The sequence below is a fragment of the Dasypus novemcinctus genome, chromosome 2 (assembly GCF_030445035.2).
Source record: "Dasypus novemcinctus isolate mDasNov1 chromosome 2, mDasNov1.1.hap2, whole genome shotgun sequence".
NCBI classification, from domain to species: Eukaryota; Metazoa; Chordata; class Mammalia; order Cingulata; family Dasypodidae; genus Dasypus; species Dasypus novemcinctus.
The window spans coordinates 99294820-99317082 of NC_080674.1; the positions used below are offsets into that span (position 1 = coordinate 99294820).

At 39.6% G+C, this 22263-nt stretch overlaps 1 protein-coding gene and 1 non-coding gene across 3 annotated transcripts in view; both read right to left on the minus strand.

Annotated features, from left to right (window-relative positions):
- The window catches only part of PCSK1 (proprotein convertase subtilisin/kexin type 1), a 42866-nt gene extending 26228 nt beyond the window's left edge, over positions 1-16638 (minus strand). Inside the window, exons 1-6 of one of the 2 annotated variants that reach the window (XM_058276446.2) lie at positions 16187-16638; positions 12416-12520; positions 8345-8455; positions 7588-7734; positions 6222-6298; positions 1467-1555 (exon numbers count right to left, since the gene is read on the minus strand). In XM_058276446.2, coding sequence (XP_058132429.1) covers positions 1467-1555; positions 6222-6298; positions 7588-7734; positions 8345-8455; positions 12416-12520; positions 16187-16366 — 709 coding nt within the window. In that variant the 5' untranslated portion in view covers positions 16367-16638. Of the gene's footprint in view, positions 1-1466; positions 1556-6221; positions 6299-7587; positions 7735-8344; positions 8456-12415; positions 12521-15570; positions 15986-16186 lie in introns of those variants that run through there. The other variant, XM_071209121.1, reaches the window with a different exon arrangement.
- LOC111763576 (U6 spliceosomal RNA) lies at positions 12088-12194 on the minus strand. Its single transcript, XR_002796418.1, has one exon. It is a non-coding gene; the product is annotated as a U6 spliceosomal RNA (small nuclear RNA).
- Positions 16639-22263: the final 5625 nt, after the last annotated feature.

The following is a 22263-nucleotide window of genomic DNA, read 5'->3' on the forward strand; positions in this document are numbered from 1 at the left end:
TCATTTGGGGCTAGAACATCAAAGGGTGAAATTAAAAGAAATCACTGGCCTTGGAACCATAAGTCTTGAGTTTTAGTTCTACACTGCCACAAACTAGCTTTTGTTACATTGAGGAGAAACTTGCTTCTGATCCCTCTATAAAATGAAAAGATCAGATGTTTTCCCTCACTGTCTATAGTTACTTAATTCATCATGATTTAAAAAGTGTATTCCTCTTCTAGGTGATTGCATTTTTTGCTCTTCTGCCTTTGTATTCTTCAGCATTGCATTTTGAAGATGATAGCATCAAAGGGCCAGGAATGAGACTTAAAATTCTAAGAGTGTGCTGTATTAGTTAAGAATGTATTAGAAATGTCAGAGCGTGTATTTATTTGGTTTCTCAAAAGGAATGCATAACCAAATTGATTATGAACTCATGTATAGTTTAAGAGGATTTTAGTGTAATTGACATGCTCTGCAGTTTATCTTTTTTGTTGTGGGTGGCACGGTTTTGGAAACTAAAATAATTTAAAAGTTAATAGCATAACTATGAAATCCCGAAGTGGGGATAGTATAAAGAGGAGAGACCATTATTATATTCTCTGTCAGTCCTTGAAGATCCTCTTTCTACCCTTCTCTATCAGGATATGGACCTTATCAATATACTGCCTTAACCCCTGCCCTCCCGCTGGGTTCAGTCAACTGAAGACACTAGCAGGAGGTTGAGGCATGAAAGCAGAGAGAAGCACTTGTTCCCCTGGACCCCTCCTTGCCTACAAATAGCTCCCTTGTACTCCAGGCCCCAGCTGCTGTCCACGGGCCCTCTCCTATGGCCACAGCTTTCTCTGGATTCCACTGAATCTCCTTTCCCTTGTTCCTTAGGCTGAAGGTGTGACATCCACCACATTTACTAACCTCTTGATGGTTTTCTTCAGCCTTATACACAGTTCCTTTATTAATTTGCCCTCAATTTATTACCCTGGTGGAGCTTACCATATAAGGAATCTGGCTAAATCAACCAGAGAGTCTAAATTCTTATTATCAAATACAGCCTTTGATTTTAATATAACAAGTATGTATTCTTTTTCATTCTTTAAACAGTTTTTTGCTATAAAATAAAGGGTTTCTACAAAATTGAGAGGCAGGGAAAGTCTCTGTCTAAATTTACCTCCCTTTCTGTTCCTTTAGCAAGCACTAAAAAACAAACCCTTCTAAATCTGAACATAGAGAAAATTAGATTTGGTTCAAAAGCTAAGCAACATTTCCATTTATTCCTACAAAGATGTGTGAGTTATATTCAGCCATCCATTTTCTAGGAATACAGATCTATTGATTTGCTTGCAAATCACACTCAAGGTCCTGAAGCAAATTTTACCTGGAGTTTGTTTCTTCGACCCTGGCCGTTGAAAAGAAAAATCCCACCCTATTCAGACTGTATCATGCAAGCCTCAAGTTTAAGAAACAACAAAATCAGCCCTCTGCTTTACCTCCAACTTTAGAATTGTATGCAACTCCGACCCCACACTTGCGATTATTTGCTTGCATGGCAATTTCTCCTGCACATCTGGTCCCATGTCTGAGGATTAAAAAAATAAGAATTATAAAACAGAAATAAGGACCAAACACTTATTTTGCACTTTGAATCTTGGGTACACAGATATATTAGCTTTTTGTCGGCAGCTCGTTGCTGGTTTTCTTCATCTTGATATTCAATGAAGTGTTTGTTCAGATTAAGGGCAAAAGTACTGGAGCCAAACTATGAGAGTTCACATTCTAGCTCCTGACTCTAACTAGTATAATTGCGGATAAGTTTAGCTTTGGAGGGTTGTTGTGAAGATCACATGACTTCTTGCGTGCCGAGCATTAACACAGTGCATATGGTAAGAACTCAGTGTCATCTATTGATACTATTAAGAGCATTTTGATACTTTCAGACACCGTTTCAAAGAAATGACTTCTGTGCCATACTTTTTGGTACCGAAGTGGTTCTTCACTTCTGCCCTACTGACTTCCTTGAATTGAGTTATCCTCTACCAGCCCTAGTAGGATACGATTGAATAGAGTCTCTCCCTCAAGACCTTCTTCCTTCCTCCAACCATATACCAGACTAAAACATCTGGGGATTTCCTGATACCAAGAAAAGTCTGAGATTTTAACAAGGCACTGCAGTCTATTGGGAGAGCACTATGTTCTTGAAGCCTGAACAAGACTGGCTTTGCAATCAGGCAAAGAGGGTAATTTTTTATTTCAGTGTATTGGGGGAAAATCCATCTCTAAAATGCACCAAAACCCAAGATTCAAGCATTATTTATGGAATTTGGGGGCTAATAATTGTCTTTTCCCATCACCACTCTGACTTCAGGAAGGCCAAGAAGTCAAGAGAACTTTAAGGTGGATTTAAGGACTTGAAAGTATTCCATAACTTTATCCCATTGTGGGAACATCTGGGCGCAGATAGACTATTGCTGGCTTGTTGAAATCATTCACCAGATGTGGTAACATGGAAGAAAAGTGCTGAAGGGTCAGCTCTGAGCAACTCTATCAGCCAGCTCCTTTTAGACACTGACACACTGGCCATCTATTAATTTAGTCTTGCATGGAATATAAAAGTCCTCAATTGGCTGGGCCATCCAAAACACTAATCTTTTTACCTAAAGCACAAAAGTTAAATTCGTGGTCTCCTTCCTCTAAATGTTGTCCCTGTTCCTTCATGCTAATGTTGATGAGAAGTTCTAAGTCAGAACAATGTAATTATTATTAATTCAAGGTCTTCCTTGATGTGGAAGACATCTGCTTCCTTTTGTCTGCTAGAATTTTCCCCTTATGGGTAATAGCTCTTCCTCACTCTTGATTCTTTCAATAAGGGGGTCAGGGCCCTCCTCCCAGAGTGCTTTCAAGAACTGATGCAGATTCTGGAGAAGAGAATTATACCCGTTCCCTGTAATCTTAGCTTAAAGTACCATGTAAGTCATGTGAATGTACTGCCAGGCAGCATTCTATTTGAGAATGAAGTTTAGTGGAGTGAACAGCACTAGGACATGGCAAGAGAGGGGTGATTGTTTGAGCTCCTGGATCTTGCAATGCCTGAAGCTACATCATTCCTTAGGTGAAATTTAAAAACAACAAAAAACAACAAAACCCATCATACCTAATCTTTGAGCTGGGATTCTCTTACTTGTAAATGAAGCTGTCCAAAAGCCATTTTCTGAGAAATGTGTGCACATTTGAACATATAGAAGCATCTTCGTTAATGGATTAACCTTCTTTGCCTTTGTCAGAAGAAACTGGGAAATGTGCTCCCAGAAGTCATGACTGCCTATATTCCCATTTACACAAGATGGAAGACAAGACCCAGGATAGCAAAAGAATCCAGTGCTAAATTTTCAGCCTGAGCCAAGAATCCTTTTGGTAGATACTCCCAGCTAGTACCTCTGTCCTAAAAATGATACAATATGATACAAAGTGACACCACCCCTTACTGATCTCTCCAATATGTGCATGGGACTATTTTCTACTGAAAGTTATGGTAGTTCATGGTACAAATATGGATTGATAATTTTTCCTCCTCATCTGCACTTTCCATTTTGACACCTTGAGAAAAAGGGAAGACTATCAAAGTGGTTCTTTGTTATTTTTTATAAACCTGAAGTCTTTTTCTCTCCTTAAGTCAGGCCCTGAGCTAAAATAACCCTCTATTATTTTAGAACAATTGTAGTAAATGGCATTTAAACAAATTGATTTTTTAAAAAATTATTCCACAAGATAGTTTAAAGATTACTATTATTCTTGCTAAAATATCCTTGTCACACATGTTATTTAACTAGAAAAATAATCTATAATTGGTATTGAAATACTGAATACAGATTCATGTCAGCTTAATAGCAAGTTACCTGCACTTTCAAAATTTTATAATTTAGTATTTCTTCTTTGATTTGCAGAACATGCAAATGCTGCTCCCATTAATCTCATTTACATAGCAATACAGTACAGCAGCAACACAGATAGTTTGGAAAGATAATGCTCTTGAAATTAGGAGATACTAGGTCTTCAGTTCTATAAAGGCCAAGACAAAACAGGGGCTTTCCTTGTCCAAGCTAAGCTATTTATATCTGACAACATATTAGAATGTTAGCTCTATTTTCTGATAAATGATAGGGATGTCTTTTTTTGGTTGATTGTCAAAGACCTCTGAGTGATAGTTGTTCTTGTGTCATTTTCAAATAGCAGATTCTGAATTGGATCAGAGAATTGAGTGTCTCTGCTTCTGCTCCTATCAGATATTCTTGTCATACTGGATTTCTCACTGAATTAACAATATGCCTTAGTTGCTAAATGGAAGCCTTGTTCATCTTCACCTTCACCGTTGTCATCATCATCACAGCAAACACTAATTTAATCTTTTCTATGTACCAGATTCTGTCCAAACCATTTACATATACAAACTCCTTTAATCCTCATAATAACCCAATGAAACAGATACTACTATTTTTCCTTTTTAATAGATGGTAAAACCAAGGCACAAAAGAGTTAAGTAACTTACTCAAAGTCACCCAGCTATTAAGTGGCAGATATAAGATTTGATCTAAATCTGGCTCCAAAGTCTGTGCTCTTAACTCTTTGACTAGATCACACTAACTCTACGCTATGTGGAAGGTCCGTGGTAGGCTCTGAAAGCTCAGAATTTTCAAGCATGAAATAAGTATTATTACAGGGCTGCTTCCTTAGTGCTGTTGGAGCTCCTTTATTTAGGAAAAATGTGGCTATTACAAGTGCCCTGAGATTCTCCTTTTGAGGGGAGGGAAAATAATAGCCACATTTTGACAAGGCAAGTACTCCAAAGAGCAGATGTTCTTGCTGGTCCTGCAGTGCCCTGACTCAGAAATATGGCTGAAAGTTTGTCTGGATTCTGCTATAAGTTCCTGAGACAGTCCTATTTTCTGCAGAGGGGGTACCCTCCAGCATTTCCTGTTGTATCGATACTGGAACGTTCCAACCTCTAAGGGGCACTGAAAGTTAAGGCCTTTACTTGAATCCTTTCAAGAACTACATGGCCCTGAAGGAAGCAGTATCTCTGAACCCTCCACAAACTTCCCCTTTCCTGAGGGAAGACATATACACCCAGAAGATGAGGCTGAGTCAATGTGCCTTAGCCTCCCTTCTTGAATTCTGCTTGGCCATCCAAAGAGAGAAATAAGTATAGGTCATAATTACAGTACCAGTCACATGGAAATTTTGAGAGAAAAAGAGAAAGACCACTTGATTGAACCAAGTTGTTTTAATAGGTAAAATCAGAAAGCCATCCACAGAGAAAAGGGAAGCAATTTATGTTGAACATGAAGAACTTTTAATTGCTTTGATCTTTTTACCCCCACACCTATCACCCCTAATTTTGGCCTTGGTTTTGATCGATTTTGGTGCAAATCTCTTCTCTGAATGGGGCAAATGAAGAGAAGTCCATGAGGGCTACCATTATGAGCAAAGATGAGCTCTTACGTGGGCATGGACACTTTGAGGCCACATGATTAGAGGGTACAGTTTTATTGGGTTAGAGTTTCAAGAGGGTTAGAAATAGTCTCTTGTCTCTGGACCTTTCTTTGGTTCTTGCTTTGGAATGTCTGGTTCTTGGCCTCCCTCACCACCCTGTGGCTGTAAGGAGAGATAACTAACTTAGGAATCAGGTGCCCTTTCTCTTCTTTTTGTTCTAAAATACCCAGCAAGAACTCTGGAGCAGGCTTGCAACTCATCCAAAGCCCTAGAGACTGGGTCGGATTTCAGGGCCAGATCTCAAGGTGCATTTCATTTGTATGGTGTCTGTGCATGCTTTTGGAGGGGGTGAATGGTAAGTGTGATGGTGACCACCATGGGAAGTTGTGGAGGATTTGTTATCTTGGTCATCTGTATTTATTTTCATGACTAACATCTAATTGTTGTTAAAGTGAAAGATTCATTGAGAAATTTCAGGGAGGTGAGTCGCTCAAGGTTTTTATGCTTTGTGCTGCAAACATTCTTTCTAATGCTGCAACTATTTCAGTAATACTTAAAGGGAGAAATTTTAATTGCAATAAGGAAGTATAAAAATAAAAGCTTTGGTTTCTGTTTCAAAAACAACTACATATTGTGGTATGGATGGTATTAACATTTTTCTGAGGTGAAATGTGGATCATATTTATAGTATAATTTTCTCAAATAAGATAGAAGCATTTTAAAGTACTTTATTCTGAAAAAAATGCACATTTACTCACTTGTTCTCATTTGTGGGATCATATCGGGGAAATGGATCATGGTCATTATCATTAAAGTCATAGCTAGCTTCTGGATCCTAAAGAGATAACAGAAATTATACAGTAGCATCATAATAGAAGTAGCACTTCTCAAGTCTTCTAGTCCTACTCCATTCCCATTCTGGATGATAGCTCAAAGTCTGCATCTCAAGGTTTCTGCCCAATCTCTGATTTTATTACACCCATAAACTAGGCAGAGATGATAAAAACAGCAAGGTGAGACAGCATCCAATTCTTAGGGAATGTTAACAAATCTACAGTTCACAGAAGCTCACAGGGTATTAGAGCTGGAAGGAATCAGAATTTACTTTGTTCAATCACCTCATTTTTTGGATGGAAAACTGAGACCCCCAGAGAATTTAAATGACTTAACTAAGGCCAAAGAGCTTGTTAGTGACTCTTTAACACTCATCTGTCTTATAGGAGCAAAGATGTGACTGTGAGTCAGGGCTCAGGTTCACCATGATCTCCCTCAGCCTCCCCAGGTACCCTAAATAAACATGTAATTTCAGTAAAAAGAAATGCTTGAAATCCTAAAATATCTTCCAGATCCCATCCCTTTCTCCCACCAGATAGCTACACTAAAATATTTCCCACATAAGAATTCTGTCACCACTTCTGCTACTTCTCAGCGTTTTCCATGTTTTTCAATAATTCCTACTTTGTACTCTTTGCTAATCTTTTTCATCTCTCCTGTCCCTTTGATCCTTAGCTTTACACTACAACTGGGGCATGTAGATGGGTGGAAAGGGTAAGAGAAAGACATGGGAAAAATCTTAGAAAAGAAACATCCACCACCCTGATCTAAAGACCTAAGAGAAATTATGAGTAATTTCATAAACACACAAATAGTTTTCATTTATTTATTTTCACATTTCTAGTAAATTTCCCTTTTAGCTTGGCAGGTTTGCACTGTGAGGTGTACACATTGAATTTACATGGACAGAATCATAGTCACACAACTTTACAAAGCCCGCAATAAGGGGTTTGAGGACGAGGGCTGTGAAAATGGTTTCAGGTATTGGGCTTGATTTGACTTCCCTCAAAGAAGGAGTGGCTATGGGCCTGAATGACTTTATAAATTTAGTGGGTGTAGTTGCCTTCCCTCTCTCCCTCCCCCAACACACATGCTTTTGTGAAACCCTTAGCTCCATTGAATTCTTTCAATGCCCACTGGGTACAAAACAAGTTCATCTGTGCTGGTGGGAGGGTGAGAGAAGGGGCAAAGCCTTGGCTGGTTATCACTGGGGCTGAGGTCAGAGAGCTTCCTGCTTGAAGGGAAGGAAAACCTTAACTGTGTGTCTTTGTAGAGAGCTCTCCGACTCACATAATTGGCATAGATATCTGTGTGATTCCACTCCAAGCCGTCATCCAATACAGTGATAACGACTCCTTTGCCTGTGATGCCTTTTTGCCAAACAGGTATCACATGGAGATCCAGCTTGGGCAGAACTGCGGTCATCCTTGTATCTTGCTGGTAGAGGAAAAACAAAGAAGCATTGGTAAAATCATGATTTGCTTGCTGCAAAATTAGAACTTAAGCTCTGACCTGGAGACACATGTTTCCTTTCCTGGGTCATGCAACTCTTTAGAAGAAGACAATTAAGGTGAGATTAAAAAAAAAAAAGTTAAGGGTAGAGCCATGTGAATCAACAGAGTATTGCTCTTTTCCCAAATGACCCAATGGAAAATCACTTGAAAAGATGAATCGCCCTGAGTCCCTTCTTGGAACTACATGGCTTTGAAGAAGAAGTTTGTCCCTATTTTCTTTTATTTGTAATGGCATACGTAAGCTTTTCATCTTTCGAGGCTTTATTTGATGTTCCATGTTTCCAACTCCTCAAAAACCCTGAGCCTCCATTGCCATGGTGAGCTCACTTTATATTGTCTGGTACACAGTCATTCACATTTTTCAAAAAGCAGAACCTGGAATGCCCAAGTGACTGTGGTCTCACCAGGACTTACAGTTTAATTGCCTATTTCCAATTATCAGTGATTTAGAGGATATGGATGTGTCAGGAGGTTTGGGATTTTCTTTTTCAGATAAAACCTAGGTCCCATATAGTTCTTCTGTAGTTACTTACCAAGTACCACTGCTGATTCCACATTGGATCATTGAAGAGATTTAGTGCTGAATCTCTCAGAGCTGAGCGTTTACTTCTCTCTTTTTCATACTGTTGCTCAGCCCATATCACCTGCAAGGATTTTTACAGCAGGAAAATCAACAGTCAAATAGCCACCTCTATGTAATCACCCTCTCTCTAACCACCGTCAGAGTTCAGGCAGCTCCACAGTGTTTTCGTTTGACTACAGATCAAACTGGTAGCTCACTGAGAAGAAGGGATGGCCTGCTGGACAGACATTTCCTCTATTAGCGTAAAGTGTGGGAGTAAAGGGGGAGGAGAAGCAGTCAGTGAAGTGACGATTCTCTCAAATTATTTACACTGTGGTTATAGTGGAAGTAAAAGTTCATCCTGCTTTTATCAGCAAATGGACCATAATACCTATTTTTATGTTGACATTTCAGGGCTCTGTAGTTGAAAATTTGTCCGTTTTTATCGAATGAGTCAACAAGCTAAGGGATCCCAGACTGCTTTTATGGTGATCTTGTGGCTTTACATGGAAAAGGTAGAAACTGTAAATGTTGCACAAGATGACAAAGGTGCTGTGTTTCTGCAGACATGAAACTCTGGCTGCCTTGTTCTTAGGGGTATTAATACGAGAAACAGAGCCAGGGTGATGAATGAGCACTACTGGCCATGCACACTTACCATTAATTCAGCCTCATGTATTATGCAAAGAGATCTGACAGTCTGAAAATTACCTGCCTGCATTTATGGCATAATCCTATTATACAAGAGGCCCAGGGAGGGTGAGGAGCTACCTTGTGGTTATAGCTATTATGAGATAATGACAAGCTCTTATTTTGCTGGGCAACATGACTATTCCCTACTCATATGCATCCTCTCTGTTGTATACATGATCACAGTCCAGTGTGCGGTGAGATATTGTTAACAGGAGAGTTTTCGTGAGTCAGATCCAAAAATAAAAACTGAAAAATAATTAGTAACTAAAGAATAAAGCCAGCCACTAAGACTGTCCTGAATTTTCAATTAGAAAATATACTGCAAACCTATTATAAACATTGGGAGGGACTTGAGAGCTAGAAATTAGTCACTATAATTTATTTTTAAAGTGCCTGTATTTTCAAGCTTAATTGTTTTGGCTTAAAATATCCCAATGCTTGGAATACACTGTCATCTGGGTTGGTCTTTTGGAAACCAGCTGCTAGAAAACAAGTACTAATCTTTGGAGGAGTGGGTCACTTACATTTGAAGATTTCATTAACAGATTTGTAAAGATAGCCTATTTCTGAGGGCTAATTTGAAAGAATACTATTCCCCACAAAAAAAAAGAGCAATAAAATGAAGATCAAGGGTAATTTTAAAAAATGGAATATTAGAAGAGGCACTCTGCCATTTGATCAGATAAACATCCAATTTTGTAGAAACAGTGTTATGATTAATGTCATTAACCCAGAAGCTCATATTAATCTCTATAAAAGCAGACCAAATGGAACAGAGCAAATTGTTAGTCTCTCTATTGTGTATGCAATAGGTATCATGTTCTTAATTGTAAATAATCCTTTTGATCTGAGGAGAGCATTAAAAATCATCTACTCCAGGAAGCGGACTTGGCCCAGTGGATAGGGCATCCATCTACCACATGGGAGGTCCGTGGTTCAAACCCCAGGCCTCCTTGACCCCTGTGGAGCTGGCCCATGTGTAGTACTGATGCGCGCAAGGAGTGCCCTGCCACACAGGGGTGTCCCACGCGTAGGGGAGCCCCACGCGCAAGGAGTGCGTCCCATAAGGAGAGCCACCCAGTGCAAAAGAAAGTGCAGCCTGCCTAAGAATGGCGCTGCCCACATGGAGAGCTGACACAACAAGATGACACAACAAAAAGAAACACAGATTCCCATGCCGCTGACAACAGAAGCAGACAAAGAAGACGACTCAGCAAATAGACACAGAGAACAGACAACGGTGGGGGGGGGATAAATAAATAAATCTTGAGAAAAAAAAACACATCTACTCCAACATTCCACTGCAAACTTTCATGGGTTCCAGGAGTTTCCCTAAAATAAATTATTCTGAGGATAATATTTCTTAGAATTACATAGATTCCTTTTTGTAGGAAATGATGTTGGAAAGGAAATTCTTAGAACTTCTTTATTATGCCTTGTGATCACCCCTTTTCCCCAAATTAATTTACTTTCAATGAGATATCCAAAGAATAAAACTGAGCCATCTGTTCTTTTTAGTGAGATACTTTGAGTAAGAACAACTGATATGTCTGCTCCATTACATCTAAATTTTCTCCTATGGCAACAAAAGGGGAGGTCAGTCTGGTTTCTTGTCCATCGATGACCAACATGCATTTATTTAGGTAGAGTAGGAAATTTCTTTCCTGCTTTGCCCAAGGACTAAACCTAGCCAGAGTGCTGGAAGTCATCTTACTTTTCAGAGCCCACATACAATGAGCCATCTGCCTTGGAGAGAAGGGGCAGGCAAGACCTCATCAGACAAGAAACTTATAACGTAAAGGTCAGGACCTCCGACTAGGTCTCCCACATCTAGCAATAATCTGGCTCAAAATGTCCTGAATGATGATGCAATGATGGATACAGGCCATTACATATTTTGTCATAACTTACAAAATTGTGTGAGACAGAGTGTAAACTATAATCCCTGGTTAGTGGCAATGCTTCAAAATATGTTCATCAATAGTAACAAATGTACCACACTAATGAAGGATGTTTTTAATATGGGAAAGTGTGGGAGGGGTAGGGAGCAGGGCATATGGGAATTCCCTACATTTTTATGTACACTTATGTATTCTAAAGTATTTGTAAAAAAAAAAATTTTTTAATGTAATTTAAAAAATTATAGCAAGGGCTCATGTGCGCTTTGATTCGCTATCCGTGGTTCTGATATAGCACTATTTGTTCAGGTGCGATTGCCTCTTTTACCTAAGAATATTAATGAACCAGTCCCAATCTTTCCCCATTCTTATAATTTCTCCTTTATTTTAAAACAATTCTATCAGTTGAAGAACAAGTAAAACAGCAAACTATTTCACAAGCTTCATGAATTGCATGTACTGTCAACAGTTCTACCACCCTTCTGTCCTCACCCTTTGTTCTGGAAGTTGAGAGGATATGTGCTCTCTCCCTCTACACTTTCATAATTCCCTAAGGTGGCCTAAGCAACAGAACCATGTGTACAGATATCAGGCCAACTAGGAGAAACTTCCACATTATGATTGTTGGCATGTCCTCCAAAAAAAAAAACCAATATTGTGTCTGCAAATTGCAATCTCTTAACACAAACAGCATTTTCTATTAAAATGTATACATACACCAATACATAGATTAAAAGTGTCCCCACACTTCTTACATACTGTATTTGTTCTAGAAATTTCCTGCTTTTGCTTAATCCTTTATTCCATACACAAATCAGGGTGAAAAGGTATCAAATGTTTTTATTAAACAGTACAATAATTAATATTCACCTCTTAAAGACATGGATTTAGAGCTCTTACATAAATACTAGTCCTCTCTTTAACCAAACCAAATAGAAATGGCAGAAGAGTTTTTTCAGTTCCACTGAAATATTATTGAACACAAGGTTCATATATTATACTTCTTTGGCATCCTCACATTGGATATTGAAGTGTTTGGCAAATAATAGGTACATTATAAATGATTGTTGATTGAGTGTATAGTTAACATTTTCATTAGTGCTGGCACATGGTTTTTTTCCTTTAAAATATGGAACACTTCACAGATTTGCCTGTCATCCTTGCACAGGGGCCATGCTAATCTTCTCTATACTGTTCTAATTCTAGTATATGTGCTGCCAAAATGAGTACATGCCACTTGGTTTTTAATATTCACTTTCATACTCTTATCTATTTAGTCAAACTTCATTATTATGTGAAATGATAGCCCTATGGAGAAAAACACTACAGATAAATAATCATAACCATAATAAAAAAGGACTATATTTGCAAAATGTTTTTGCTCTTTTTGGAAATCCTAGAGAAGGCAGATAAGTCAGGTACTGGATCAAAGACAACTGTACAGCACTTACACGATCATCATCCGATAATCTTTTAGTGATATGAAGGGCACTCCTTCGAGACCTTCGGGGATGGTTTTTATGTTTGAATAAGTAGTGATTTTCAAGTGATCCAATCTATAAAAGAAAAATTAAAATTAAAATCCACTTTCTAAAAGTGGGCTGGTTTGAAACCCAACTAACTTAGAGACAGATGACTTTCATTAAGCCCATTATATGAATTCAAATTTTAACTTTTTTCTTCATGAGGAAGGCATTGATAGAGACCTTCTGTCTCTTGCCAGTGTGTTGAGTGAGATGTCTCTAAGAATATTGCCATTTGGGCTCACAGCATATTTGAGGGGCTCATGATGCTTCTGTTTCACACCTTTTACAGGAACTACATTTATTTATCTATGTATTAGTGTAGTGTACGTAGACATTTCTTTTAAAAATCCATTTAATCAAATTTATTCTGTGAGAGAAAAAGAATTTATAAAAGCAAGCAAATTCCTGGAGCACTATATATGATTAATGCCACATTCAGCTAAAGCAATTCATTAATTCATTGCTGTTATAAAATATACCATCAAATCCTTGGTGATAATTATTATCAACTACTAGTAGTGACCATGTGATTTTCCACTAGTTCAAGGATTTTGGGAAAGAGCATGCAATATTTAGGACAGGTGTTCCAGTTTAGTGTGTACAGACCTCTTGGGGCGGGGTGGGGGACTATCAACACCATTTGGTCCATTTAGAACCATCTTCATTATTCTCTTAAGACAGGTTTCCTTTACTCAAAATAGCTGTTAGTTCAAAACTACCAAGTACTTAACCACCACACCAGGGAACCGAGAGAGTCTACAACTGCAAGCAGGAGAATTGCATCCATCAGCCACGTGGGATAAAAGTCCCCTCTCGATTTAGAAGTGGAGTGGACATAGCCATCCAAGGGTCTGCCAGATGGAGGAATAAAATATGGATTAGAGTGGACTTACTGGTATTCTGCTATAGAACTATTGTGACTCTAGCAATGGAAGAAATTGTATCATTGATGTGGAGACAGTGGCCATGGGAGTTGCTGAGGGCAGGGAGAAGGAAGAAGAGGTGTGATATAGGGCCATCTTCGGGACTTGGAGTTGTCCTGAATGATACTGCAGGGACAGATGCAGGACATTATATATCCTGCCATAACCCACTGAATGGACTGGGGGAGACTGTAAACTACAATAAACTATAATCCATGTGGTGTAGCAGTGCTCCAAAATGTATGCATCAAATGCAAAAAACAAACAAACAAAAAACTGCCAAGTACTCTAGATGCCCTGTATTTCTTTAATTAAGAGACAATTGACAATGTGTTCTTTTAGAACAATCATGTTCTTTACATTGTTGGTTCTTATCGTTTGAAGAATTTTCATAATAGAGATGATTAGACCCTACCCTCAGTCTGCTAAGCCCAAGGAAGTGAATGATGTGCTATAAGCTGTAGGCAGAGTTGGGAAAGGAGGTCAGTAGCCATATGAAATGGTCACCAATGCATAGTTCTGTCTCTGCTGCCAACCAGTTTTGCTTCCAGTCACTGGTCACTCTCTTAATCTTAGCTTTAAATTTAGGCCATAAGACATTCTAAGAATGATGCTAAATTAATGCAAAAAAGGAGGAAATAAAGAGAGCCAAGGAAGTGATAACAGAAAGAATTATTATTTTAAAATTTTTGTTAGTAATACCATTTTAACTGGGAATAGAGAAAATATAACATATTAAAATTACATGAAATATTGATTTTTCCCACTATTTTTTAAGTTTCGTATGACTATGCCATCCCCTCCCAAAATCCCAGGAAGAATATTGAGCTATTCATTTTCAGTTTAGGGAATTATATTTGTTTATTTTAAAGGGCAATTCCCACATTGAATTGTCCATCATTGGATGCATGTCTGGGGCTAATAGGTGAGCAAGGGATGAGGGATTTGTGATTTGTTCTCTTTCCCAATCTCCACCCAAACAGTTACCAATGGTGATATTTAGCCTTTCAATAGTTGCCCAGGGGTATCTGATTATATCCCCGGGGTTTTATTCTATAGACACACATATGCCTATAGTATTCACCCATACAGCTCCATCTGCTATTTACTCTCTCTTTAGGTACCAACAATTCCTAACAAATTACTTGCAGTTACTAAATTTAGTACTAAGCTGCTTTGTGTCTCCCTTCTTCCCACGAGTTATTTCCTATCCCTGGAGTGCCTTCCCCAATTTCACCATACTCTTCTTCCTAAACTTTCCACAAACGTTTCCTCCTTTGGGCAGTTTTCTTTCACACCTCTCCAATCCCCTTCAATCTTGATTTCTTCAATCAACAAATACTGAGATGTCAGGCACATTTTTTATTTCTACACAAATGACATTCAATTGCAATCATTTGTTTCTAAACAGTCTCCTCTAGAGACATGACTCCTTGAGAATGTTTCTTTCCCTTTTCCTATTCCTCAGCCCCTAACAGCAAACCTGGAAAGGATCCGTGGCTGGGCAAAAGCAAACCGCACCTTCTGCAAGAGGGACACAGGAAATTCCGTGTGTGTGCTGGCTTTCCTGCCAGGCATTTCAAAGACAGTTTGGCTCATAAAATTGGAGAATTAAGCCTCTGGCAGGGGAAGGCGTATTCCCCAGTGAATTCGATCTATGGAATAGCCAACGCCCACACGATTACTCATCAGTGACTTTAGCTGCATATCCATCACAACCTCCAGAAAAATAAAAACGCGCCAAAATGTTTTACACCTCCCTCCGGCTGTGGTTAGAGGTAAACCAATTTCCAAGGAAAAGGAAAGCACTAGATTAAAACTCGAACCCCCTGGATTTCCTAGGGGTTGCGCAGCAAAGCAGCCCGCTCATCCTGCCCTCTCGCGTCCCCGGATTCCCCGTCCAGCGACCTATTAACGCAGACTCCACTTGGACAGGCAACAGTTACCATCTCAAGCTGAAACCCTAGGGGAAGCGATTACGCACTTAGCTAAGGAACAAGAAAGAAATAGATGATTTTCCCACAGTCAACTCGGGAGTTGGGCTCTACATTGGGACTGGTCGAGGGAGTTGCGAGCCTTGGACTTTGCAAGTTCTCGGTGAAATCCCAGAACTCCACGGAGAGGCGTGGAGAGTCGGTCCCGGTGTGATTCACCCACCTTTCCTCGTGCCGGCTCCCCAAGCCTTCAGCTGACCCCCAGCTTCTCAGCCGCGAGTCCTGACCGCTGGCGCTCTCCCAACATCCTGGGCGTGCCCGCTAAGGCTTGCTGACCGACACCCACAACCAAGCCTGCTTGGCCCCTTGCACAGTACTTGAATCGGATGCTGCCATATTGAGAAGAAGGAAATAGCCGGCTCCTGACGCAGACCGGCTGGGTCCCGAAGGACAGAACGCACCGCCTCTCCTGGGGGGTGGGGGGTGGGAGGCGCTTAGGTGGCTAGAGCCTGCGTGCACTTCAAGTTCCCTGAACAAGCGTGGAGGGATCTTTCTTTCAAATCGCGCGGGAATGAATTTAATTCTAAAGCGAACAGCGGCTAGAATAAGCTCGACCCAGCTGCAGCTGCTTCTGTCTGCCTGGCTGCGCCCAGCCTAAGCAATAAAATTTTCAAGCCGTCTCTCTTTCCAAACGCACAGGGACAAAAGCTGGAAAAGCTCCTTGCTCTTTGCCACCCTGCGCGCAGGGGAGTGCACCTGGGGCTTGCTTCCACGACCGCACTCCAGTTCCGCCAGTCCTCTCGAGCCCCAGAAAGTTTCTTGAAAGTGCAAACTCTTACCTGACCCAAAAGGTCATAGCCTAGCTCCTCTGCGATGGCCGAGGCTGCCTTTGGTCCCCCGGGGATCTCCGCCGCCCATTCATTGACAAACTGCCTTTTCGCTCCCACACTGTTCAGTGCACACCAAGCGCAAAAGAGGGCGAACACAGTACACGGTAGAGTCCAGGCTTTCCGCTCCATAGCACACACACTCGCTAGCACACAAGTAGGAATGAGAAAGGGAAGAAAGACAGGATAGGAGAAAAGCCAGAAAGACTCGCCCTTCCCACCCTCGAGCTCTTAACCGCTTCTAGCTCCCGGTTGCTCTGGGAGGAGATAGGAGGCGCGCAGCAGATGCTGGGCAGCGGCGAGCGCTCGGAGCAGCGCTTCGGTCTGCCGGCTGAGTGGAGCCCCAGCACTTTCAAGCTGGAATGGAAATGAGTGTTTACACGTCAAATCGACGAAAGCCATCTGTTGACGTCAGATCTACCTGGACTGAGATCTGAATGGTATTCCCGGCGGGGTGGAGAAGCGGCTAAAATAAATGAGGAGAGATTAAGAAAAGGAAGGAAACGTTCGCTGGGACCCTTTAAGTCTGGTCCCTGTCTACCCGTAAATTCTGTCGCCATGAGATACATCTTTACTTTTCAAGAAGAAGTGCCCAGTTGAATATAACTATCGAGAAGCAAAGGCTGCGGCCATGGGGTAATCTCCCCTTCCTTCTGTACGTTTTCTTTATATTTATTTGGTGCTCATTCGTGCGGGGAGGGAAGAAACGATTCTTATAATACACTGTGGATATCAGCACCAGCTATGAAGAACTGGGCTTTCGGATCTTTCAAATCGGACAGAGATTGGGAGAGCAGAGAAGGAAGGAAGATACTCTGTTCAGATTCTGCTGTACACTGCCTAAGAAAATGAGCATATCTCAAAGACAAGGTTAAAGCAATCCTCCTTAAAATTTATTTTGTAATCATTGCAACCACCTTAGTTTACACGTTTACTTCTCTATTGCCCACCCTCAGTAAAACAGTAATAAATTTGATCCTTGGTATAGCAGAGCACTGTGCCTCCACCACCTTTACAGTGCTATAATTAAACAACTAGGGGTACGGGGGTCCCAGGTTCTGTTGGCTTGACTCAGGACGGGAAAGAGCTTTTTACTTTGGCGTTGAACTGAGGCTGTGCCATTACTTTTCTATAGGACGCAAGATGTCTCTTTGTGGAAGACTTTCATCCCGTGCAAAGAGAAAAGGCAAACCTCTGAATCAAACCGAATGAGTTGTCTACCATGGCGGAAGCTATGCGGATTTTGAGGGATTCAGCCTGATGGGCATTGACCCTGAGAGTCTAGGCTTCAGCACCGAGGACTGGACAGCGACACACGCGGGTCAGCAGCCCAAGCTGCTCTCCCTTCTGAACACCAAGGAATGCCGCCCTTCTGCTGCTCGCCAGAACCAAGCTATTTTCTTTTTGACCCGTGCCTTCCCTCTCTTTTGAATTTCAAAGTAAGAAATTGACCTTGAGGGATAAAACGTGGTTAGACTCGGGGTCTTCTGTTGAGCTCACGGGAACACACTGGACTTAGCCCAGAAGTGAAACTGCAGCTGGGTAAGAGTGAGAGAGTGTGTCTCGTCTGAGGAAGATTTCTTCTTCTCTTCTCCTTTTTAAAGCTCCTAACTACCGGGTGGAGGGGGCAGAGAGAGGGTACATCTACTCTAGAGAAAAAGAGAAGGAAAGAGATTGGGAAGAAGACAGGTTGAGGATGTGGAGAAAGGAAGCAAGAGATGTTCTTTACAGGAAGTAAAAGAGACAGGACTTCCCAGAGTATGGGACTCAGTGGTAATAATTTCCCACTCACCTCTATGTTTACCGAAATGTGAGCTGCGTGGAAAATTACTTTAAACTTAAAGCTTTGTAAAAGAAACAAATACCAATGTTACTAAGCCATGCACAGTTGTGTTTTACAATAATGTGAGAAAATCTCGTTGATAAGTTGTGGAGTGGGTTCAGATTGATTGCTCTGCTATCTGCTCTGTAAATCCAAATGTATGTGTTGATGGCTCAGTGAGCTGTCTTCTTTTCACTTCATTTCTTAGCCTGAGGTGTGGCCTTAAGCTCTCTTGGGTGTTTCATTCTCATAGCAGACAGATGCCAGCTGCACCATCAAGGTGAGGGAAACCCATGGCAAATCCTTAATGGTAGGTAAAGTTAGAATAGGAACATGTTTGTCCTTTATTAATATTGTCCAAGAAAATCAGTTTAGCAGAGTATTGGCAATAAGGCCAGTGTCTCGTTAATAATACATTTGTCTTAAATGGAACAACACAGAGAGCTAGAATAAACATTTGGGTGATATACTTAATAGAGCCAATTAAATTCTAATAGTAAGAAGATAATCTCTATACACACCCAATATATATCAGTAATTTATTCTGAAATTGTCTGAGTTTTATACTATGGATCTTTCTAGGATGCAGAAAAAAATGAATGTTTGCCATGGCTAGGGGTGCAAATAGATATGGAATCTATTTTAACTTTTCATATTAAGGTCTGGTTCATATCACGGGGCTTCATAACAGAGGCTTTGGCTTCATACCCATCCTGCTATATGGATCATAGTAATAACCTCTAGGCCCAGCAAAGTCATACTTTATATTGTGAATCAAAAGAACCAATTATTACTATTTAGCTGGTTTTAGTGGTATTTGATTTATCTGATTAACTTATATAGAAAACAGGGTAAATCAGGAACCAGAGGACTGTGTTTCTACTATAGATTATCAAAAGAGAATCCCGCCTTTCATAATTGTTTGCAATTTCCCAGTGATATATTTAATGATTTATTTTTCTTGGAGAGAAGTACGAGCAAGGATAGAATGATCAGGAAGTAAGAATATGTTTATAGGAAACCTACAGACCACCATATCTTTTTAGTCTTAGAAGCATATTGTTTAAAATGTGGTTACTGTGAAGTAAGACACATATATTCAAGTGCACTAAACTATGTTCTCAATGATTTATCACACTGTGAACACTGTGTAACCACTCAGGTCAAGCAAAAGAACATTGCTAGCCCTCCTAATAACATTCCAAGATTTTCAAGAGGCATATGATACAGGGTGAGGAAATAACTTAGGTTTTCCAGTTATCATGTAGACTTATCACTTTCCTGTAGGGAGCAGAACTAAAAGACCATATATTAAGCCAAATCTGTAATTAGTCAATATGTAACTAAGCTAGGAAGAAATTGGGTAGCAGAACATATTAAAGAGGCAAGCCTCTCTATAGCTGTGTTTCCCAACAGAGAAAATCATACTTTTTATATGGAACACTGGCCTAAATTGAAGGGGATTTGGAGACATCCTTATGGGCTTAGTGATGAAATTTATATTTTATTTATACAATTATGATAAAAAAAACAAAATTTGGGGCAATATATTAAAATTGAGTATGGATAATTTTAAATTTAGAAATGTGAACATGCTTCCATCAACATAAATTTTTAATTTCAAGTTGTATGCTTCAAAGACTGTATACCATTTCTGATCAAGACATTTTAAAGAACCTTTCAACTTTTTGATAATTACTCATTGTGATAAATTTTATTTGCAGAAGTAAGGAATAATGAATTTGAAAACACTTTTACAACCATTAAAAACTTGCAACATTATTTTAAATAATCTAACAGCTTTCTGTTTCCTTGCCAAATTTACCATTGATATTTCATACGATGATGCAAATAAATTTAGAATCCATGTAAATTTTATATATCAAGAATTACAAACTATTGAAATTCTAAATTGGAGAATGCAATGCCTTTTAGAGAAGTTACCATACACCTACTTTGCCACAAATAGATAAAAACATCAAATATATGGAAGATTGATATTGGGACCAGTGGAGTGGGTGTAACTCAGTGGTTGAGCACTTTCTTTGCATATACGAGGTCCCGTGTTTAATCCCCATTACCTCCTTACATAAAAACGATATTGGGACCATCACTTAAAGATACATCTGTCAAGAGCCCCTGACTAGCTTCTTCATTATTCCTCCTCCCATGGCTAAACATACTATGCTAGAAAATGAACTCCTCCAGCAGCTCCATTATGGAAATGACATGTTTCAGCAGGTTGCTGGAGTGATATCTAGTGATGGGGATTCTGGTGGGTGAACTCACTGCCTTGAGTCCAGAGCCATGAGTATCTATTTCCACTAATCATGATAGAATAGTCACCAATCTGGCTGAGTCTTTGTTTTAGGAACCCAGGATCTAGCTGTTTGCCTGCCTTCCTGAGGAAAAAGATCAAGTATTTTGAGGAACGTGTATTACTACAGCAGTGAGAAAGCTCTAATCTGTAGAAAGAGATGTAAGAGACTAACAAAGCAAAATCTATACTGGGAGGCTCTGACATTATGAAAAATTATGGAGAACTTCTGTTGAGTGAATTAGACACTTAAAATCTTGAATTTAATATAGAATTGAGCTGAATTATTAGAATTGAAGGAATGAGTGCTCTTAGTTTCAATTGTTGGAAATGATTGGTCATTTCTGATGAAAATGAATAATTAACTGTTGTTATTTACAAATATTTATTAGCAATTTTTCTTTCTTTACAGTAGAAGCTTTTCAAATATGCATCTACTAGGGGAATTTTACAGTATTCCTGTTTCTGCTTCCAGACAATTCTTCTTCCTCTTTGCTCACACTGTCATTTTCATATGGAAATTTCATTATACATAATTGCTTTCTTTATATCTGATGAGTATTTTAGTATGAGAATTATAGCATTTTAGTACTGAAAGGAACCTTAGAAGTCATGTGGTACCTTATTTCTTAAACTGTGGTTCACAGATCAGCATCATGGGTATCACTTGGAAACTTGTTAGAAATGCAGACTCAACCCCCATCATAAACCTACTGTCTTAGTTTGCCAGAGCTGCTATAACAAATACCACAGAGCTGCTTGGCTTAAATAAAAGCAATTTGTCTTAAAGCTTCGGTGGCTAGCAGTCCAAAATCAAGATATTGGAAAGTCATGGTTTCTCCAAAGCTGTAGCATTCTGATGGAAGCTTGCTGGAAATCCTCCTTCTCATGGAGATCTGTCTCCTTCTACCTCCTTCTGTGACTTCTGTGTCTAAATTTCCTTTGCTTATAAGGAATCTAGTCATCTTGGATTAAGGCCCACCTAGATTCAATTTGGCCTCATCATAATAGGATCTTTGAAAATCTTATTTATAAATGAGTTCACACCCACAGGACCTGGTGTTAGGACTTGAACAGGCCTTGTGGGGAACATGATTAAATTCCCAACACCTACTGATTCAGAAGCTGCATTTTTATAAGATTCCCTGATTATTCATATGCAATTAAAATTTCAGAAACATGGATCTAGTCAACATCCTTTCATGCATATGACACTCCTCTATGATATTCCTATCAAGTGGTTTGTTAATTCATAATGCTGTCAATGCAACTGTTCTTTAGTTTGGATTGGCTCGAATGGTTACCAAGTCCCTTTTTATAATGACAGAAATCCTCCTTCATTAACTGTCACCAGGCAAGCATGCTAATTTTTCCCAATGACACCACACTGACAAGTCTCAGTCTTCTTGCTATATGACAGCTCTTCAGGCTTTGAAAACTGATTATTATGTTGTCTCTGTCATTTTCTACTCTAGGCTAAAGGTCCCCAGTACTTTTAATGATTTTGCATTATTGTTCCTATTATCTGAACTGGATCTTTTTTTTAACATACTTTTTAAAAATAGGATACTCAGAATTAAATGCAGTATAGTTGGTTAAACCTGTGCTGATTAGAGCAGGAATTTTACCTCTTTCCAGAAACTAGCCTTCTTCCACTTATAGCTATATCCTAACTAAAACTAGCTTAAGCAAGAAAGGAGGGTCATGGGAATTTATTGACTCATAAAATTAAAACATGGAAAAAGAAACGTAGTACTGACCAAGGAGACTGGATCCAGATATTTAAATACAATATTAACAATGTTCTCTTTCTCTTCCTTTCCTTCTCCATCCCTCTCCGAACTCCCCCATCCTTATTTGTCAATGTCTACACATTTGTAGATTTCATTA